This window comes from Colossoma macropomum, unplaced genomic scaffold, assembly GCF_904425465.1.
Source record: "Colossoma macropomum unplaced genomic scaffold, Colossoma_macropomum, whole genome shotgun sequence".
Taxonomy (NCBI): domain Eukaryota; kingdom Metazoa; phylum Chordata; class Actinopteri; order Characiformes; family Serrasalmidae; genus Colossoma; species Colossoma macropomum.
The window spans coordinates 18,170,070-18,193,619 of NW_023494796.1; the positions used below are offsets into that span (position 1 = coordinate 18,170,070).

General features: G+C 39.7%; 1 protein-coding gene across 8 annotated transcripts in view; it reads left to right on the plus strand.

The window, feature by feature from the left end:
• The first annotated feature begins 736 nt into the window (after positions 1-736).
• Positions 737-23,550, plus strand: part of limch1a (LIM and calponin homology domains 1a) — a 94,278-nt gene continuing 71,464 nt past the window's right edge. For 5 of the 8 annotated variants that reach the window (XM_036583030.1, XM_036583033.1, XM_036583034.1 and 2 more), the window contains exon 1: positions 737-957. In XM_036583030.1, coding sequence (XP_036438923.1) covers positions 847-957 — 111 coding nt within the window. In that variant the 5' untranslated portion in view covers positions 737-846. The remainder of the gene's footprint in view (positions 958-23,550) is intronic. The other 3 variants (XM_036583032.1, XM_036583035.1, XM_036583036.1) reach the window with 1 other exon arrangement.

The following is a 23,550-nucleotide window of genomic DNA, read 5'->3' on the forward strand; positions in this document are numbered from 1 at the left end:
AATAAAATGACATGAATGTTAAGTTGAAATAGATAATACAGTGAGAGTTTTATATATCGAGGGAGTTTTATATATCGACGTGTCCAAATATCACAAAGAAAAACAGAGAGAGTCGGAAGAAGAAAAAGGAAAAAACTGTCAACAAAGAGAGAGCAAGAGAGAAATACAGTCACACAGAAACACAGGGCGAGAAAATGATATCTAAATAGAGATGGAGAGAGAGAGGAATGCGAAGAGAGACAGAAAGAGGGAGAGAAAGTGAGATAAATGAAAAGAGAGCTGCAGAGAGAGACAGAGAGAGCGATGGAGAAACACAGAAGGGGGGACAGAGAGATAGGATAGGACAGATGAAGAAACAGATGAGAAAGAGAGAAAATGATAAAGAGAGACAGAAAATGAGATACATGAGAGAGAGAAAGAGAGATTCGGAAACAGAGGGGGAGGAAGAGAGAAAGAGAGAATCGGACAGAAACAGAGAGTCAGAAACGGAGAGAGAGAGAGAGAGAGAGAGAGAGAGAGAGAGAGAGAGAGAGAGAGAGAGAGTAGGTGCTGCCTGAACTCCTCCATTGTCCTCGCGCATTCCTCTCTCTCTCTCTCTGCGCGCGCGTTCTCGCCAGGCAGCAGCAGCAGCAGCTCGCGCTTGTCCCGCATTGGCTGAACGCAGCGCTCCGGCGGCGTGAGTGTGTGTGTGTGTGTGTGTGTGGGGCTCGTATTTTTAGCGCCGCTCGGCTGCCAGTGCAGAGCTCGCGCGCTCGCGCCGCTCCTGTCCCGCAGCAGCAGCACTAGCCTCGAGCTGGAGGTGTGCAGCACGAGAGCGGCTTTGGTGTCGATCACGCCTGTGTGGAGATGGCGAGTCCCAGCGAGGAGACGCGCTCAGACACATGCGCGGAGCAGCAGCACGAAAGCGGAGAAACGAGCCAGGAGCCCGCAGTACAGGAGGCCCAGAAATGGATAGAGGTGAGTCCAGACACAGCGCCCTGAACACAGCGGAGCAAGTAGCCTCACACACTCAGGCGCTCATACTATATACTACATACATGTTAGAAACAAATGTTTATATATTTGTAATTATTAAATTATATTGGCTTTGTAGTTCCTTATATACTTCTACATACGGTATATATGTATATGTTCGCCGTTTGTGGTGCTGTGTAAACCATAATTTAAAAGGTTCTATAAACCAAAGGCTCTCCGTTATAGAGAAAATTCTACCATTTAAAACTCAAATGGCGTTGTTGTATTTCAGTATGTAACCGTTGTATTTACAAAACAACTTATGAAAAAGAGGTGTGTATATGGTTTACTATGTAGTATTGCACACGCGAGGACCACATATGTGTATTCTATACACTATATTGTAATATATAATAGGCTATAGTGTGTTGGTTCTTTTCCAGCTTTATTCAGCGTTTAAACTACACAAACGCTACAAACAGCGCTTTCATTGTAATGGCATGGCACTTAATGCTTTCTGGCTATAAATATTGCACCGTCACCTGTTGTACGTGTGTGCGTGCGTGTTTTAAACGTCCATTCCACTGCGGGAGACGGCGCGTGTCAGTTTACAGCAACAATGCGGGTGTCACGTGCGCGGGATTCGCTGGCGACAGTTTCTGTGCGAAATGTTTTGCCTTTTTTGTTCACGTGACCTTTATAACGCGAGCAGCAGATTCAGGCCAGATTAGGCTGAGCACCGTGTGCGTTTTGAATGTGTCTAACAAAGAGTTTGGCTGTGTTATTGGTAGAAATAAAGAAGAACGATGCGCAGGCGGTTTTTTCTTTTCCCGCCCGTATTCAGACAAGCCCCGCCCTCCCAGTCTGGGATACGGCGCACAGCTCGTGAGTGAGAGGTGCCAGCCAATCCTAACGTAGGAGGCACGATGGCGATAGCCAATCCTAGCGCAGGAAGGCGGGGTTTGTCGAGTACGGGTGCAAAAGAAAACAACACGCTTACTCTTTCACGGAACCGCCCCCCCTTTTCCCGCGTGATTCCCGTCGCCATGGCAGCGCGCAGGCGCAAGTGAACGAAAACGCATCTCTGATTCCCATGTCGCTGTTTTCATCTCCCAGCCTCACAAAACGGACCAGGATTAATAGTTACGTCCACATAAAAGGTGTTTTGGTATCAGCTTGCTACTCAGTTTGATCATCGTGCTTTCTTTTGACCTCCGTAACGATTTCGTGACCTATTTTCGTGGCCTTCGTGCTGTTGGATTGGACTGGCGGGTGTCGTGACGTCACTGCTCCAGATTTGAGTGTGCAGTAGATTAGAGATGGCGTTTTCTGGTGACAATAAACTGAGATGAGAGGACTCTCTGTATCAGCCTTTTGTTTGTGTGTATGTGGCTCTTTGGTAGAGACCAAACGTCCCCAGGATGAGGCGTATAACACTGTGTGAACAGTTGGCTGGTCTTCATGAGGGGAAAATGCGTTTCTCGCTAAAATGCTGCTTTTATTTGAAAAAGTAACAGAACAAATACGTTTTATTTCGGCTCCTTGGGTTTAGGGTTGGGTGAATAGAACAGCAAATGCAGCAGCACTGTGCTGTAGTCATACAGAAATCAGTGGAGAGGTTAATGGCCCACAAACACAGAAACACAGATGTGTGTGGATGGTGGACCCCCACTGCGCTATGACACATTAAAGAGTAAAAAGCTCACGCTCATTTTGCTTATTTTTATTATTTTACATTGTCTATGCAGATAGACTTGTTTGTTGTGTTGTGTGGTTTGGCAGAATTCACAGTTTTAGATCATTTTCATGTTTTCACTCATCACTACAATACCTAGCATGCATTGCACAAACAGCCACTGGGAATCCCTATGTAGTCAACCAGTCATGACTTTTAGTCTAGCCACTGAGCTACAGGCTAATAAATGCAACCCAACATGTAACATTGTGTAACAATTTCCTCTGTCACTGAAAAAAAATCGAAAGAAAAGTGATCCAACCTTTATTCAGTACACAACTGCACCTTTTTTTACCAGAGAAAAGAAGCTATACTCTAAACTGTGGTAAGATAGCCAGGCAGCTACCTTGCTCACTGTAGCTGTTAGCTTGTCCTCCTGATAAGTAATTTTTCTTGTTTTAGAAATCTATTCTCTTCGTTGAAATGATGATGTGAAGCCAGTGAGCACAGCTGTATGCCTGTAACAAGATATTCAGCTTTCTAGCAGTGATGTTAGCTATCTGCCCACTTATGTATTCAACAGCTAACAAAATAAATCAAAAAAGCCCCCAACTTCCACCTTCAAGATACATCAGAATAAGGGTTTCGTAGTTCACAAAAAATCTTTGTCTAATGACTACTGCCAAAGTGTCCCTTTAAAATACGCACATTTACTTATGTTTGTACATTCAGGAGATTCTGCTTATGAATGCGTGTGCGTATGTGTGATGACACCAAAAGCAATATGTCAGTCTGCCTCTGTCGTTCCATGGGCTGCGAAAAGTAGAGCAAATCAATTCCTTTCCCTTTATCCCTACCCTAATTCTCTCTCTGCTTCTGTGAGTGTCACTGCCCTCCCTAAGGTTTAGAATTAGGACTGGGTTTATTCTGTTATTTTTATCATTAGTGTAATTGCAGGTGCCCTACAGTACTGTGCAAAAGTGAGAGACCACCATTCACTTATTTAAGTCAGTACGGCCTTTAAGTACAAGCCGTTCATTTTTCAGTGTTAAGAAAAAAGTCCGAAAATTACACAGATGTTTCAACTACTAAACGAAAAATCAAAATTTTCAGGGTTGACACCCTAGCTTTTTTAATGTGTGTGAACTACTTACTGTTATTACAGCCGTCCATTATTTTCATGAGCCTTGCTCTCAGTTTTTCAAAGAAGGGTCTGGATATTTCTTCACACTGCTAAAGTTCAGTCTTTGAAGTTGGTTGCCTTTTCTGCATCTAGCAATCCAAGTAATCTCCAACAGGTCTGGACTCTGGAGTGGTCAGTCCATTGTTCTGAAAATACCAGCAGTTTCTTTGTTTCATTTCCAAATTCCAAATTCTTTTTTTGTGTCTTTTGTGGCTTCTCAGTAGCAGACTGCAACACATCCTTTCAGACTTACAGTGTTGAGTCGTCTTCTCACAGTGATCTGAAGCAAGAAAGGAGCTTGATTTTCTCCTATCTCTCAAAGATGAATGCTTTATGTACTGTTCATCTAATGCTGACAGTTGTCTTCCAGGTTATGCACCGTTGATAAGAGTTTGGAAATCCATTTTAGAAATTCCTGTGAATTATTTTATATCTAATCTTCACAGAAATCTCTTCTTCTTTCTCGCATTCTGAAAAATGAATAACTTGTAATAATGGACATTTTAACTAGAAATCATATAAATGAAAGGTGGTCTCTGACTTTTGTGCAGTCCTGTATGGTCTCAGAAGTTTGGTAATAGGCCCACCTAGGCCAAAATCATGCATGTGTCTCTTGAGGTATGTCAGCAGTAAAGGCAGAAGCAGCTGTGATGGTGAGTGCTTCATAAATAGCCAGGCCGAAATAGCTGAGCACCCTGCTGCTTCCAAAGAGCTTTAAGAGCATTACAACACACACACACACAGCACTGTGGGGTAACACGACAAAGGATGTATCTTTTGGGTTTTCTTTGTGGTGATGATACTGTGGGGGATTCTGTGTTGCTGACCTCATTTTTAGCAAATAGGTGTGTGTGCACGTCTAAAGCAGTTTGTGGGACATTGTCTGGATAATTCTGAGATGAAAATTCCCACAGCAGCTGTCACTAGTCAGAAACGGACAGTCCCGCCGTATCACTTTACAGAAACGCCACAGTTCCTCAGCATTGGCCTATCACATTACAGGAGCCCAGGAGTTTCTCTCCCTCGGCCTATCAGGTTTCAGAGTGTTTCTGGCTCGCTCTTTCCATACCTCTAAAGTAGCTTGCTGTTTTAAACCCATAGAGAACTCTGCTGTGAGCATCAAGCATAGGATGTGGGATTTAATGCACTTCAATATGTGGTTCACTTAGAGTGCGCTAAAAGCAGCAGACTGTTATATGGGGATGTAATGCACTGTGTGTGTGTGTGTGTGTGTGTTTTCATATAGTTTAAGGACAAAAATGCCCTGCCTATTAGGAAAACCAGAGAAAAACCTACAGTGTGGAGACCTATGAAATGACCTTCATTGTGTAAAGTTTTATTACAAAGTTTTATTGTTTAAAGTTGTGAAGTTAAATCCATTTATTTTTCCCCCTTTTAGTCGTGGTGAATTCCCACCCACTAGCTAGGCCCACCTCCATTGCATAATGCTACCCGGCTGGGAGGGTGAAGGCTAGCATGCGCTTCCTCCAAGACGTGAGAACCACCACTACATTTTTGTCATACTGCTGCCAACGAATGTCACTGGGCAGCTCAACATGCTTGGAGGAGAATGCTAACTGACAGTTCTGTTACCTTATGATTATACTGCATTGGTCAGCACTTAGCTGTGTGCGCTGACTGCACCCACAGTGAGGCCAATAATGCTATCTATCTTGGACTCTGGATGGCTGTGGCATCATTTGTCATCAGGGATCGAACTTATGCTTAGACAGTTGTGCCAGGTGGGAGCCCAGCTATTTCTTTTTGGATATTGGGGTTAAGATGAGTTTTTTGTTAAATACCATTTGAAAATGCCAGCTGCCTTTTACATTGTGTGAACAATTCATGATGACACAATTAAAAAATTACTTGATATTACTTGATATAAATGGGAAGTTAAGAATATTTTAATTCATTCTCTATAAAGTTACCATTTCGGAAATGCAAAGTTACGACAGCTATGACAAAATGTGTGAAACATATGGGACATATGCACGACCCAACGCCCTGAACGTGTGTTTGTGTGTGTCTGTGTGTTTGTGAAGAAGCAGAGATGAAGAGCTGATTCTGTACATTTCAGTACAGATGGTGTTGTAGTCATAGAACAACATACAGCCAGCTGCCTCTGCTCACTCACTCATACACACACACACACACACACACACACAGATTAAAGCACACAGCTGTTGTGGTGGGAAATGTTAGGAAGAGGCAGCACAAAGCTGAGATGGCATTGCATTTCCATATGTGACAGTCTATCTGTCGCCAACATAAAAGCATTCAAACCAACCCTTTAAGTTGAAGCATACTTTTAGGCTGTTTTCACACCTAGTTAAGCTGCTAAACTCCACACAAGACTTTGTTTTGTGACATTGTATCTTTTTCTTTTTGTTCGGTTGTTGTTTTTTTTTTATTGCAATAACTACAGCGCACCACGTTACACATGTGGGTGTTCTTTGATTGGTCAAGAATTTTACAGTGATACAAGGCAAGCCCCCTGTTACTGTAACATTTGCATCTATTAGTGTCTAAAACAACCTGTTTTTAATTTTAAGATCCTGATATGTCCCTCGAATATGCTCATGATTAAAAGTATAATCCTACCAGTTATTTTATATAAAATAGAGATGCTTAATGTTTAGATGTGTCACAATCAGGGAAATAAAAAGAAACCATCTACAATCGATTGGTTCAGTTAAATGTCAGTTTAACCAATCAGGTCATCAATGCCCGATCCAAGCTATCAAAAATACATTGACCAGGCAACTGACAAAATCAAATGTGTCGTTATTGCTCATGTGGCGTTATTAGCAGCCATGCTGCAAGAATAGTATGAGCATCTGTAAAGAGCCAAACGTTAAAAACACACATGATGTGCACAGAGAAATGAACTAAACTAGAGAAAAGTTTGGTTGATGTGCACCAAGCATGTTAGGTGCAAAAGCACCCTTAATTGCTAATTCAGCTATTCTACACACTGAAATGAGCATCTTTAGATATATGCTTGGTTTATGTGTGCATGTTGACCCCAGTGGAATAAGTACTGGCAGTGCGATTGGAGCAGTTGCACTGGAGCTTGTGGTGTAGGGTGGTCTAAAAACTTTAATATTACTACTTGTGCAACTTTACACATATTAGTCTGCTGTGGTAACTTAATAATACTTTTAAAAATAGCAAATTACATTGCATTTTTCTTCTTTTTATAGAGTGGGCTCATTTAATTTAATGTGCACTGGGGCCCCTAAGATCCTAGTTACGCCTTTGACACCAAAAGTAAGACGTCTATCTGCCTTGACCACTGAACATTGCTAAAGATTGTATCAATTCAAAAGTGGAAAATTAATATGCAGCAGGCAAGGCTGCTTTTAGTCATCTCAGTGGCTAAAAGAGCTAATCAAGCCACAGTCAAAGACACCATTAAAGCCAATATCCTCATCAACCTCAAAACTTACTGATCAACTGGCTTATATCCATAGGGGTTCAGTGTTCTCCTCCCTTTGACCTCCTCTGACTAAACCCTTAGGCCGGAGATGTGATCTGGGTCATTTGGTGCTAAGGACACACACTTGATTAAATTTGGCTGTTTTTGTGGCACCGAATATCCTAAATAACCCTCCAGCTGTTCTAAATTAATGTCACTTAGCTCCAGTTCTGGATACATTCTGGATAACACCTGGTTCAGCTCAAGAAGCACTTACAGAGACATTATAAAGGAGGAGACATTTCACTGGTTGAAAATGAATTGGAAAGCTCTTTATGATCAACATCTGTTTATGGAGAAAGTCAATCAGCCTGTGTTTGTGAGTTATTTGAGCCATGTTTCAGAATAAAGCCAATGTACTGCTAGGAGTTCTTCCCAAGGCAGCCTAAAAGATTAGCCTTACTGTCCAAGTAGGGATTAGAACCCTTAGCTCCAGCATACAAAGCTGCAATGTTACCCACTATGCTGTCTGTTTTTTATGAACCAGTGAGTTATAACTGAATTTAAGAGCTCAACACTGCCTGGCATAAATCCCTCATTTTACAATAACAAAATTTTGACTTAAAATTTTTTTAGTGCACCTTACTGCTAACATTATGTTTGGTTGTTGTTCAAAATAACCACATTATGCAATATGACCCTTTTTGAAGTGGTGTCTTATTGGGATTTCCAGCATTTGTGTGCGGATCGATGTCATTGACATGAAATCTGCATAGGCGGTCAGTACTGCACCAAAGGGGGCGCTCAAAAGTTATGTAGCTTGTGGAACACTTACAAATAAAGCTAGTGACCCATTAGCTCACTAGCTCTATTTGTTGGAACAGATCTTGGAAAAATGGAGTTATTATACAAGCTGACCAAGAGGGCACTTGTACAGTCTGAGGGCAAAAGGGCACGGGCTTAAGCCCCCCCTGCCATCTGTCTGTGACACGCTTGGATCTAGATGATTGTCCAGATATTGGTCTAGAATTTGAAAATTAATAAAAAAGAAGGAAAAACGACTACTACGTGAAATGCAGAAACAGCAACCTGGCGCTATGCATTACTCTCCACATAAGCAAAGAACAGTTACAGTTGGGTAAAAATGATAAACAGATTAAACAGTGTTAATAAATAGCTAAGGCACATAATTACATTTTGTAGTGTGTTGTAATTGCCATTGGTTTAACAGAAACTGACCATGGAAGCCCAGTAATGTCAAATTAATTTTTTCCCTTATGTGTTATAGAAGTGTTGTAAGCTTGTGTAACAAATTGGGCTCATTATCATGATTATGTCACAATATGTTTATCTGAGCAGACTGTGGTCATCGTCAATACTACTAGAACACTGACCAACTGCATTATTAAGTTTACATTACATTTACAGTTTTAATAAGGCACCACTGGTTCTTTTTTGTCAACTTATCAGATGTCAAAAAAATATCATGATGTGAACATTCGTATCATAATATTGTACCTTTTTATGATTTATTGTATTTTATTATTTATTTTTATTATTTATTGTAGTCATATCGCACCCATAGTAAGAAATGATTCATTTTTCCGATGAGTAGAAAAAAATTTGGACTAGTATTGTGACCATAATGCACACACAAACTGACTGTGTATTTAGCATTCTCAAGACGTTGTCACGATCTGGAGAGTCCTTTAACTAACATTACGTTTTAAAGGGAAGAGGGAGACATGAAGAAAGAGAGGGAGAAAGAGAGGGAGGCCTCAAAGCATGTAAAAGACTGAAATTTGCTCTTGAGATGGACAGAGACGTTTGAAAGACTGACAGAGATGTTATGTCTGCCTTGTGCAGAAACATTTGGCTATTTCTCTTCTTGTTTTTCAGAACACTGAAAGTGAAAGAGAGAGAGAGAGGGAGAGAGGGAACAGGGCTCATGCTGGGAGCGGTTGAGAGGGGGCGAGAATGTGTGTGCAGAAAGAGAGAAAGAAAGAGGAGCAGTGTTGGGTAATTTGTCGGGGGACAGGGGGGCTCCACATACTTTTGGAGTACACTGTTCCAGACGTGTTTCCTGGCAACTCCCGTGTGTGTGTGTGTGGAGAGAAAAATGGCCACAGTCTCTCTTCAAACCCTGTAAAACAAAGATGTGTTGTCCTGGACTGATAAAGAGTTTGATCGATATATTTAAAGGAATGGTTTGGTGAAAAATCTAAAGATTTAGATCTAAATCTAAATTTTCCGCTTAGCCTAGATGTCATCAGATCATCCCCTAGATCAGCCAAGACATGTTTTGTTTCCAAATTTTGCTTCTGTAGTTTTAAACCTGAGTTAAGAGGCTATCATTGCTAACAAACATTAGACATCAATAGTCACCCAAATATTTTTCTGTAAACACATCCCCAAAACTTCTCTCAACCTGCTCAACCCGCATCCTGGTGTTCATTAAGGTTGCTTAGACTTGTCGATGCAGTTTAGGAACCAGTATGACTTACTGTGAACTACAAAAAAGCAAAACCTCACTGTGTAGCTGAACACTGTGGTTCCATTTAAGGTGAAACGGGAAAATTTAAACGAGAAGCTGTCAACTAGCTGACTTCAGCTCCACATAACCAAAGAATTAGGAGTGGGCGATAATACATAATTGTCGTATCCCCCTCTTTGAAGGCATACGATGCCCTAAATTTAACTAAAGCTGAGCAAAGAGGTTGCTGAACTTTACCCTCCTCTGGTATCACTGCAGACGTGAAGGGTCGCCTACAGAGCACTGCTAGTGGTAGGGTAAGATTTCAACTGCTACCCCTTGTTACTCAGTTCTAAGAGGCAAAGTGACACTCGAAAATAAGGGGTTGGGTTAAAAATAAGAAATAGGACTGGGCCTTTGTGTCCAGGAATGGAATTAATTTTTTTCTTGGACAGACAGCCAAAATCCAGGACAACCCAGGAAAATCCTGGATGGGTGGCAATCCTAAGGCATGCATGTCATGCAGGAATGTTGATGCTACAGGTTATGTTTGGGATTTCTGCTCATTTTTATGAATAATTGTTGAATTTTAAAACTTGAAATGTATATTTATAAATAGAAACAGAAATTGCATCTAGCATCTATATGGCTGCATGACGTATGTGCAGACAAAGGGGATTTTGTGAGGAAGACAGAAGTCAGCACATCTTTTGTCTAAAATGGCTGTACACTGTGTTTAGCTACACCTGTTTTTTGTTTTGTTCATAGTTATAGTTGTACAGTAAGTTGTATGATCTTAAACCAAGTCTACATGACCTTAAAGAAGACCTGGATGCAGTGTGAGTGGGTTGACAGAAGTTTTGGGGATGTATGTACAGAAAGGATTTGGGTGACTACTGACTGCTAGTGTTTCTTAGCAATGTTAGCTCGAGTTTAAATCTAAAGAAGGAAAATGTGGATGCTAATTCTGATAGGGAAGTATTTATGTTTGTTTGTATGTGTCTTTTTTTGTGGTGCCTCTAACAAACACCAACACACACTCTTCAGCTTCTAAACTGCACAGAGGAAAATTTTATTGCTCAAATGTTGCTCTTTGATGGCTCAGGAGGCTTGCTGTTGATTCTCCTAAAATCCCTTACAGGAGATATAGCCTTAGACAAAAAGGAGACACGAGGTACTTCTCTCAGAGGGTCTTAGTCTTGGATGAGAAATGGTTGAGTTTCTCCCTTTTACTTCAGTCGTAACATGATAAACATAAGCATTTTTACCCTGCCAAAGCTCAATATTTGAGATCTCCACTAAAGCTCAAGAGGAGAAACATGTGACACCACTGAGGTGTTTTGCTCAGGCGAAACATCTGAGCAACAGGAAACTTCAGCAAAAGTCTTCTTTGTCTTTCCATCTGATCTCCTTGTGGTCTAGGAGAAAAAACTGAGATATTAAGGAGATCTGTTCTCCTAACTACTGGAGCTTTCCTGACAGTGAAAGGTGAGGGAAGAATGTTGCTCTTATTCAGAGAATATTACAAGCATGTGGGAATTTGGAGAATTTAGAAAAAGAGGTCTTGCAAAGGGATTATATACACACACACACTGGAACAGTAATGTTTGTATAATAGGCTCCCATTTTGGCCTACAGTAAAATATGTGACCACAGCTACTTGGCTTTTCTTACCACTCCTCTCATAAACAGTCTTTGCCTTCTCAAATTGATTAACAAAACACAGTAACAGAGGATTATACCCTAATAGCATCGTACAAACTGCATGACTAAATCATCACACATTTGCTTCAAATTGTGTTAAATTGTTTTGTACTCCCAAGCAGATTTGCTTATGTGGCGACTATACTTGGGGAATGAAGAAAATTGCATTGCAAGGGGATGTGGGGGTGCTGAGGAAGTTGCAGCACCCCCAGATTTTAGGATTATTTAACTGCAACTGCTAAAAACAATAAATAGAATGATTGAGCAGCTTAAGCAATTCTCCAGTAACGCTAGATAGTTGTCAGGTGGTTGCTGTGGTACGTCAGGTAGTTGCTAAGGTATTCCAGGTGGTTAATAGGTAGTTGCTATGCTATCCCAGGTGACTGCCATGTGTTATTACTATGACATACTATTCATAGTGTCAGCTGTGTCATTAAGAAGACTGCTTTGCCATTTTGGTAGGCAAGCTGTAACTCTGCTCTGATAGAGCTCATCTCATCACCGTTACTGCAGATACAACCTGCAGGTGGCTGAATACCAAAAACAAAATAGCAAAATAGATCCGAATGATCACGAAAAACATGAAAAGATATATGGACACTTTAGATGCAGTTTAGATTTGCTAGATTGGTGGACTGGATCTGTATAGTCTGTATATCATTAGTTCAGAAAATTTAATCTGTGAGATTTTACACAATAACTAATAAAAACGGCTACCAAAGCAGCCAAAGCTCTTAAACAGTAAACTCATTCACACATATAAAGCTGATGTTATCCTCTTATTCGTCAGCTTTTCATTTCTCTTTTTCTGTTCTACCTTAAACGGTGCTGCAGTTATACTGAGGTGCCTTAAACATAGAACAAATAATGAAATTTGGTGAATATGAAGTTAATATCAGCTTACCTCAAAAATGCATTAATTTACCTCAATAAATGCATCATTAATCAACAAATACCTTACACTTTTGCTTGGAAATGTTTAATGAGCAGCTAACATGCAGCACAGCAGAGCAGCTGTTGAATGTGTCTCAGCTGAGCTAATGCCGAATCCCAAAGCACACCCTTCTGTACTTTATCTGCTTCACTAATGAGCGCACTTCTAATGGTATATGCACTATTTTTACACACTATTTAGTGTGCCAGTGTGCAGTTTGGGACAGGGCACCACTAACGCAGCAGGAAATCTCAGCCATTTAGATTTCAGCTTTCAATTTGTTATCACTAAAGCAGCAAATCAAATAAAATCAAATCAATACACTCAAATATATCAGTTAATGCGCTTTAAAATGAGATTTAAAAAAGTGTTTAACTGCCTTTGCTGGATCAGTTATGGCTTTATCACATTAAAAACTGTCACACTATCACACTAAAAACTTGATGTTGCCTACCAAAATGCTGGCAGTGCGACTGTGACTTCATCAGAATCAATATGGCCTTTTTCTAGTGGCGGAAAGGGGCTTACATAGAAGCTCGTTATGTGTGGTCTATCTTCTTTTTGTCTTCTCATCTACTTTGTGGGTCCTCACACCACACATCACTTAGTCAGCAAATTTGAAGAGCAGTCTTCATCCTTTTGTGGAGGAAAACAAGTAATTTGACCAGAGGTGTTCAAACTTTTGCACACGACTGTATATGTCTCACAAACAGTGGACGGACAAATCTTTGACTGCTTTTTACAATTTATCACTGGCTTATCTTTGTATGATACAGGTTTCTCTGTTTATCTCACTTGTAAACTTGTTCTACTTGTAACTCCACTCCACCGACTGTTGGTTTCTCTCATTGTTTCTTCCTCATGCTCTTAGTGATGTTTTTTATCTCAACCTGATCATTTGGGCTCTAGACATGGACTTCTGTAAAGCAGCTTTGTGATGACTATAACTGCATCTAAAACCACATGCCACCATTCTACATAGTATTTCAAAACAGCATGCCATCATAAGTAGTGTCTTGTTTAGTGGTATATAGCGGTATAGTGGTAAATAGTATATAGTACAGTCCACTACTATTTGGATACAGCCAGTGTCTGGTGTAAAAAGCCTTGTATATAAATAAAACTGAATTGAATTGAAGCTTATTTACAATCTGATCTGTGGCTTTTTCTATTTTCTATCATGACTCAATCACTCCAAGCAAACTGTGCAATCCACAACCGAATAGAGGTAGACTCTTCAACTGAATAGAGGTAGACTCTACAACCGAATAGAGGTAGGCTCTACAACCGAAGAGGTAGGCGCAGCAACCAAATAGAGGTAGATTCTAAAACTGAATAGAGATAGACTCTACAACTGAATAGAGGTAGACTCTACAACTGAATAGAGGTGGACTCTACAGCCGAATAGAGGTAGACTCTACAACTGAATAGAGGTAGAATAGAACTGAATAGAGTTAGGCTCTACAACCAAATAGAGGTGGAAATTGGTAGCTATTAAAGCCCCTACAGAATAAGTTATTTTTCTACATACATTCAAAATCTCCACTTAGTAGCTAGTTGAGTCCTGTGTGGAGAAGTAGCTGCTGAGACTGATGTTTCCTATTCACCAGTTAAAATTTTCTGTCAAAATTTATTAACATTGAAATTAAGGTGGAATGGATAATTCGAATAAGAAGCTGGCTAACTTTAGCTTTGTGTTTTCCCCTCGCTCCTGTGGCTGACAAATTTGGTTGTTCTCTTCACAAATGAGTTAGGACAGTTGTGGATTAGCATGGGTACTTGATCCCAGTGTCGGCGCTCTGTCACCATTTAGTCTACCACTTTTTGTCTGTCATTGGCTTAACAACCATCTGAGGTAAGCTAACCAAACCAGTTTTTTGCAGTTGCAGGAGCTTCGTGGTTATCACTTTCAGAAATCTCACATACTCTGTTAAATAGAGCTATAGAAACCATTCCTGTTATCACACATTTATAGCATGAAATCTAACTACACACAATTTTCACTGCTATGCTGATGACTACAGTGCACCAAGCCTGCAGTCTCACATCCTGAAGTAGATGCCTTAGTTAACAAATATTGAACACACACACACACACACACTCTTAGCACCTCTGAGTTTCTCTGTGTGAAATGTGTGAGATGAATAAATCACACTCACTCAGACACACTGCAGGGTTTGTGTAACAGTCTACAAGTCTTTTTGCCTTGTCTAAAATTAGTGTGAATACAGCTGATCAGCTGTTTTTTTTTTAACATGTGTGTGTGTGTGGAGGGTAACACACTGACATTGAGAGTTCTTTCTAACCTGTTTTCCAACCTGTTCTTTCTTTCAAGGTCATAGCTCATGTGGTGAGTTTCATATGTGCTTGACTGTAATAACAATCTCACAATACGATGATATAGACAGTTTTTTTAGCACAAAAATCCTAAATGCATACAAATTGTAAGTGGTTTTGGTTGTTGTGTAGAGATTTGTGAGGTCGATAGTGAAGGCTGATTGTCCCAGCAGGCCAATGCTAATTCCAGTTGAGGTGGTTACAGGATGCCATGACACTTAACTGTCCAGATAAAACTCAAAACTTGGTATAAATATGTTTAACAACCAAAACATTGAATTGAACCCATGTGAAATAGGTTGCTTAAGGGCCAAACTGTACATGTAAAATAATTTTCTATTGTATTTTCAGACAAAAATAGCAAAGTTATATAATTAAATGACAATGAACTCATGTAGGTAGTTAGCATGCTGCAATCTCACAAACTTGCATTATTTTAATACAAAAAATTCTATCAGCAAAATAATAGGTTTTAATGTAGAATAAAGTGGCATAGGCACATGGCTATGCAGCAAACTTAGGGCTTTGATGCCATTTTTTTCACAGATCAACATTTTAGCATGTTAGTTTTTTCAGACTTTGCAACTAATATTGGCTTGGAAGCTGTCTGACTGACAAAATGTTTTCTTTCAGTGCATGTAGCAAAATTTACCCAATGAAAGAAATAGACAAATCACCTCTTGCTTGTTTAGGCCGAAAAATTGACTGATTCCAGTCTATAGCCGATCCTAGTACCCAAGTGTTACGCATTTAGCAATATCATAAAGTGTTTAGTACTAGAACAGTGGACAACATTCTAATTTTTGCCAGTATTTCTGATATCACAAACATTTTTAGAGCATAACATCAAACTGTATTTAAGTCATGCCTTCTCTTCTACTAAGTAGCAGGCCTGTCCTACAGACTATGTATAGGCTAGTCTATAGTAATCTAAAGTTCATAGTCTGTGAGCTAAATCAGTGATTGTGTGAACAGGACAAGAAAAGCTTGTCTTCCAGTGCACTGTCTGAGCTCTTCTGCTAGCTGTTCATCCTTTCACTGGCTTTCGTTTACAGGGAGAGACTGAAGGAGGCTAAATCCTAGCTCTATATATATAGGCGATTTGTCTGTTTGACACAGTCAGATGGCCTATTTTCAGATGTATTTTAAGACACTAAGTCCGCAGAGATGCTCTCACTCCTCCTCCTCCCCCGCTCTCAATGAGAATAGTCCGGCCCGCTGGTCCTGAGGCTGTTGCTAAGGTGATTATTGTCAAGTATAGCACCGATCAAGTGCTATTCCTATCCATGTGTTGTGGCTGAGGCACTTAGTGATGACATCATGGAGCTGGTTCCATATAGGAATCACGATGGTGAAGGCAGGCTAAGGCCCTGACAGTACTGAGAGTAAAAAGCGGGTTCAGTGGAAATGTGGTGGTTGTAGTGTAAGCTCTAAGTGTGAGTATACGTTCTCTCATATAATAGGCTTCAGGGTTCTACATCCATTTTTAGCTATGCATTACACTTGATGCTACTGCATTGCTAGTGTGTTTTGTCTAATCATACTTGTTGATAAACCTCAGAAAAACTAGATACTGTTATACATATCATATATCATGATAATGTCTTCATGTATTGTGATGTTTTACTTTTGCCATTTCACCCACCCCTTCTAGCAGCTGTAATACAACCTGTGGAGTTCCCCAGGGTTCCATTTTAGGTCCCATTTTATTTGTATTCTATGTTACTACTATGCACTAAAAGAGAACACAGAATTTTCACTGCTATAAAGATGGCTGAGGTGCTAAGTGATGACATCCTGGAGCTAGTCCCATACATACTTTTCTAAGTAACAGGCTTCAGGCTTCTGGATAACTGCTACTGCAGTTTTTAGTGCAAATTTACACAATTCCCCCTTACCTGAAATGCAATCAATCAAACATGTTTGTTTCTTTAGTTTAGAACTGGACAAAGTTACAGACCAAATTTGATTTCATTTAATTTTGTCAATTGTTATAGATTATAGAAGTTTGTTTCTTGTGCACTGGAGCTACAAGGCTAATGTAGCTAACAAATGATGGACACAGCACTGTGCAAACTGCATGCTTAAATCATCACACACTTGCATCAAACTGCATTGAGCTGTTAAATAGTCTTTATAGATTTTCATAGATAGATGTATCTATAAAAATGGACTGTTTTTTACTGTTTTTAGCTATATAATGTTCTTTTATCCACTTTTACAGATTACAGTGGGACACAGTCAGATGTTACAACATGTTTTTGCATCTTTTATTTATAGGTATTTGCCACAACCCTACTAATATAAACAAACCCAATTCACTACAGTTCTGTTTGTTGCAGTGTAAACATATGATTCTATAGGCTAACAGCTGTGAAAAACAGTTGCAGTCAGCTAAAATAATTGTAATCAGGTGATTATGTAATAATTGTGACAAGCCTATCAACAACTAGAAGTTGTGTAGTAATTTAGGCACACAGTTCACACCATGTTAATTGGTGAGGTATAAGTTTCTGTTACTTGTTAGCAACGTTAGCATCATAGCTTCAGTGCACATCTAAAGAAGCAGTACCTCAGACACCAAACAGGGCTTGGCTGACTGACATATTTGGGGTAAAGGGGAAAATTGTGTACATTAGATTTTTCACCAAAATGTTCATTTAAAAAGCTTCTCCTGACCTCTTCATTCATCTCCACAAACATTTACTAACTACAAAACAAATCACCTGTGCTTTTCATGTCAGTGTTTCACTGTGTGTTGAAGCTATAACAGTAAGTCAATCACCATCTGTGTGTGTGTGTGTGTGTTGGATTGTCAGCAGCAGCTGTGTGAGTTTGGCTCGACGGCAGAGACGACTGCTTGTCTGCCACCGGAACTTTTATTTGGTTCTTCCTGAAAGTGTCACCCACAATTATCTCTCTCTCTCTCTCTCTCTCTCTCTCTCTCTCTCTCTCTCTCTTTCTTTCTTTTTCTCTCTCTGTCTCTCTCTCTCTTGTCCTCTCTCTGTTTCTCTCTTGCTCTTCTGTTCTTTCTTTCCTTCTTTCTTTCTTTCTTTCTCCCTTCCTATTTCTGTCTCTCTCTCTCTCCCTCTTTCTGTTTCTTTTTCTCTCGTTCCTTTTTTTCTCTTTCCCTATTTTCCTCCTTTTCTCTTCCTGAAAGTGTCACCCACAGTCTCTCTCTGTCTTTCTCTTACTCATTCTCTCTCTTGCTCTCCTTTTCCTTCTTTTTTCTCTCTCCCTATTACTCTCTCTCTTTCTCTCTCTCTCTTCCTATTTCTGTTACTTTTTCTGTCACTATATCCTTCTTTCCTTCCTTTTATCTTTTTTCCATTTTTCTTTTTCTCTTTACTTCTTTTTCTCTCTCCGTATTTCTTTCTCTATTTCCTTCTTTCTTTCTTTCTTTCTTTCTTTCTTTCTTTCTTTCTTCTTTTCTTTCTTTTTTCTGTTTTCGTCTCTCTTTGTCCCTTTTACTTTCTCTCTTTCTTCTTTTTCCCTCCATCTCTTTTCTTCTTCTCCCTCTTTCTTTACTTATCCGTCTCTGTCAGTATGTGTATTGTGTGTGCTCTGTTTGTTAAAATGTGCTTTGATTTTCATTGTTCAGCTGAGTGTGTGTTTGATGGAAAGTGAATATTGAAAAACTAAAGGGCAGATTTCTGACCTCATGACCCGCAAAACCGCTTAACTCTAATCCACAGCCAGTGTTTCACATTGTGTGTGTGTGTGTGTGTGTGTGTGTACAGAGTGTACTGAACTAAAACAGCGTTAGAGAATGTTGGAGAATAATGTGATAGAAAACACTAGAGATGCTGGACTTGATTCTCTGCAGGCAGGAGACCTAATTTACTCTTGTTCTGCCTCCAATACAGTCATTCCAACCTTCCCTCCCTCTCTCCTTCTTTCTCTTTCTCCCTCTGCTTTTCTCTCTCTCTCTCTCTTTTTTCTCCTCCATATTTATCTTTTTCTTTTTCTCTCTCTCCCTTCCCACTCTCACACTTTTTCTCACTACCTCCATTCCTCTGTCTCCTTTCTCTCACTCTTTCTCTCACTCTTTCTCTCACTCTTTTCTATTTTTTTTTCTTTCTTTTACTCCTCTCTCTCTTTCTACCTCTCTCTGTGGGGGAGTGTTGGAGAAGACAGTGACCTGTATTTCAGTGCAGGCAACAACAGCTGCAAACCTACAGGCCAGGAAATCACTCCCAGACTCAGTTACATAAACCCCTGCAATCAGGAGGACTACATGAGTCTATATGAAGCGGGCTTGAAACTAATATGAACTGTGTCTGGCCTACACAGAGACTCATGAAGGAATCTTTTACATGTAAAGCCTCCATGCAAGTAACTTCCAAAATAATGGAAACCCCCTGTGTACAGTGCTTTAAAAAAGTATTTGCTCCCTTTCCAGTTTCTTCTATTTTTGCATATTTGTCACACTTTAATGTTTCAGATCATCATACTACTTACAATATTAGATTAAGATAACCGAAATAAACACAAAATGCTGTTCTTAAATAATGATTTCATTTATTGAAATATTTTCAGCCCTAACTGGCCCTCTGTAAAAAGTAATTGCCCCCTTCAATTCAATTGGGATCTGTTGCACTAGCCACACCCAGGCATGATTACTGCCGGACATGTTGAATCTAAACATCACTCAGATAGAACCTGTCTGTCAATGTGAAGCAGGCTAGAAGGTCTCAAAAAGCAGCACATGATGGCACGCTCCAAAGAGATTCAAATACAGATGCAAAACAAAGTCACTGAAATCTGCCAGTCAAGGGTTACAAAGCCATTGCTAAGGCTCTGAGACTCCAGCAAACTACAGTGAGAGCCATTATGCGCAAATAGAGAGCACTTGGAACAGTGGTGAACCTTTCCCAGGAGTGGCCGGCCTATCAAAAATTTCACCAAGAGCGCATTGACAGCTCATCCAGATGGTCACAAAAGTTAAGGTCAATGTACAACATTCCACAATAAGAAAGACACTGGGCAAAAATGTCATTGATGGGGGGAGTTGCAAGGTACAAACCACTGTTGACCAAAAAGAATACAAAGGCTCATCTTGCATTTGCCAAAAACAGGTAGATGACCCCCAAGACTTTTGGGATAATATTCTATGGATTGATGAGTCAAAGGTGGAACTTTTTGGAAGGCATGGGTCCTGTTACATCTGTCGTTAAGCTAACACCGCATTCCACCATAAGAACATCATACCAACAGTCAAACGTGGTGGTAGTGTGACGGTCTGGGGCTGCTTTTCTTCTGCAGGACCTGGACAACTTGTCATCATTGATGGAACCATGAATTCTACTCTCTGTCAAAAAAACCTGAAGGAGAATGTCTGCCTGTAAGTTTGTGACCTAAAGCTCAAGCGCAGTTGGGTTATGCAGCAGGACATTGACCCGAAGCACACAAGCAAGTCTACCTCTGAAGAAACAAAATTAGGGTTTTGGAGTAGCCGAGTCAAAGTCCTGACTTGAATCCCATTGAGATGTTGTGGCAAGACCTTAAAAGGGCAGTTCACGTTCAAAAACTCTCCAATGTAGCTGAATTAAAACAATTCTGAAAAGAAGAGTTGGGCCAAAATTCCTCCATGTTATCGCAAATGTTTGATTGCAGTTGTTGTTGCCAAGGGTGGTAAGTTTTTTTTTATATGGGTAATAATAATAAGTTCTAAACAAATCTTTTTCTTCAATAAATGGAATGATCATTTAAAAGCTGCAATACTTTTCACAGCACTATAAATGTGGGATAGACAATATGATAGGAAATGTTTCACAACAGCTGTGGTTCTGGTAGTAGCTAATCAATTACTGTGCTATGCTGCTTTCTGTTATGTTTAAAATTTAGGGCTTTGAGATGAACGATTGAATCACATGTATTATTATTCTATATATATATATACATACATATATATATATAGGTGATGATACCAGCTCCTGTAATTGTAGCCTCTCACTCTCATCGAGCTTGTGGATTCTTGTTACACTTTGCTGTTTCTTTTGTTAGTTTGTTACTGGTTGGTTTATCTGTAGGTCTCCTGCAAGCACTGTCCACTGTATTCTGCTGGAGGTGTTGCGTTAAAAGCCATTTAAAAGCTGTTTGAATTAGAGGTCACATTCACAGATTCTATCATAGCAACAAACAGCATGCATGTTGCCTCAGCCTGGACTTCTGTGGGTGGTCTGAAGGGTTTTTACAATAGAAATTATCATTAAACTGCTTTGTCCCACACAGTGGCAGGTATATATTGTGGAAGAAAACATGAGACCGAAATCTTTTGAAGAACCAAGATACATCCTCCTCCAGATGACACATTAGTGAAATTATAGGTAAATTAGACACAGAGGAAAGTAACTTAAGAAATATTAGAAACCATGCAAACATTTGATATTTACAGAAGGCATATCTATGAGGGAAGCCAGTTAACAAATGTCGTATGCTTTGGAGTGTATTGGAATCATGTGTTCTTGGCAGATTAAGAACTCAGGAGTTTCTAACCTGATGGTAGTGATCTCTTTCAGGCTGACATCATCCTCAGTGCCAAATGGTTACTGAATGACTGTCAATGTAAACCATATGCCTCTGCCCTCCAACACACCAATTCTCAACCCAACTGAAGCTAGCAGAGTCAAATTGCAGTGAAGGGAGCTCCTATAAGACAAGAACACTCAACAGAAATGCCTGTCTCTTTCATTGGCAAGACAAGAAGACAAGAACGCCCACAGCGTTAATGCAGTATGTAATTTACACAGCTGTGTAGCATTCATCATTTATCATTTATAACACAGATCCACACATGTATTAATGCTTCTTGATGTTTTGTATAGCCAGCTGTAAGCCAATGGTGCAGTCTTACATGTATAATAATGAATAAATTAGGATTTTTTTTGATGAATAAGATTTGAATCAGGACTATTCCCTGCATCTGAAGCGTAACTTTAAGGGTTAAGAACATACAAAAATGAATGTTTAATGTAAAAGTAAACTTTTGTGGTTGTGGTTTTACTTATTGTGTTTTTTCATATGGTTTAGTTAATAATCAATGATTCTTTCATTAGTAATGCCAACCATAACCGAATGCCTAATTCCCCTTAACATAACATTGGGGATGGGCAAGCCTGCATCATGTGTGGTGGATAAGAGGTGCCCAACTGACCTATCCATTCTCCGCCCACAAGTGTGTTCTTTTATAATACACAGTACATCCACGGAAGACCTTAAGATCTAGTCATATGATTTACACATCTATTAGTTCATGCATGAGGCCTTATTTAGCAAACAAGGGTACGCCCCCCTCTAAAACCAGCCCCCAAACTCTGTTTTATTGTCTGGAATATGGTCAATAACACAAGCAAAACAAGCTAGCTAGCAAAACGCTAACCTTTGGCTAACCTAACTGTTTCTTCCTTGCTATTGTTTATTTTTACCACATGTAATGTTCATGCTTAATTATAGTTTTTTGGGGCTTCTCACCATCGCCCCTACTTTGAGCTCTGCCTTCACAAAGTATTGGATTCGTTTAGAATTGTCACAGTCAGTTTGTTCCTATGCTAATGAGTTTTGGTTCCCACTAACATTTAGCCCTGAATTTCTCATGGTTGCCCTAAGATGTTCTTGTTTTGAGAACAGTTCTGGCCCTGTGAGACTAGTAAACTTTCTGTTCAGCCTTCCAATCAAATGTTTGTCCCAAAAAGAGTCACATGGCAAAAGACGTTCATACATAGGCAATGTTAATATCATTTGAAATTGCTAACACACTTTAAACCTCTAAACACTCTCTAACCTCCTGGGAATGCCACAGCTATCTGTGGCCAGGAGCCCAAGCGTGTTAACAATAATTGTCCTTGCTCTCTCTGGGTGGGTGGGATGGCTAACTGACGTAACAGAATTAGCATATTCAGCCGGCAAATGACGTCGTGTTAGCAGGAGATCAAAAAGTTTCACTTCACGTGTCTCAGAGAAAGCACGTGCTAGCCTCTACCCTCCTGGCCTGGTAGCATTGTGTGATAGGAGGAGAGCTAGGCAGTGTGCCGCAACTATGTTGGGAAGAAAAAAAAATCCTTTTAGGAAATCTAGGACACACAAAATTCCATAATCAGATGGTTTGAGATTTGGTTTTGGCCTCTGTTAAGACAAAGTAACTGTTTATGGGGATTCTCAAATAACTCAGAATATCTGAAGTTCCTTCTGTCGTGAGAAGCAGACGTGCGTTGGCAAAGAGCGAGAGAAAGACAGAGAGAGAAGAAAGAGCAAAGAGATCTGTGGGCAGAAAAATCTGCTCAGCGGATATTGTGCTATTTAGGAGAACAATGGTGTATTCATTATGATGAGACGGTGTTTGTGTATGCACGTGTAAATATGTTCATCACTCCTGTTCATTTTCTTTTAGCCAATGTCTTTGTGTTTGCATATATGAGTGTATTTCTGGCAGATGTATTTAAAAGTATTGTAAAATCTGAAAAATACATGCTGAGAAGTTTAAAAATCTTTAACTTCTACTGTTTTAGTTATGTAACATACTGCTCCCCATTTTTATGGGTAAGAGTATGTCATACAGTCATTCAGAAACCAAATAAGTAAGTCTGATTTCTTAACAACTTGACACTGTCTGATGAGTTGGGCATGTAGTTTTCACAATGCTAATTTGTAGCCATAAGCTTCTATTACTTGTTAGCTAATGCTAAAATTATTTATTATGCTGCAAATTTTAGTGCACAGTTTCTATTTATTTGTTAAGTTTAATATAAAAAATAATACAAAGTATAAAGTGCCATAACTTTTGCACAGGCCACATTTTATGTTTCATTCACTTTTTTTATGGTGTGTTAAACTCATCAAATAAACAGTAAATAAAATGCATTGTGTGCAA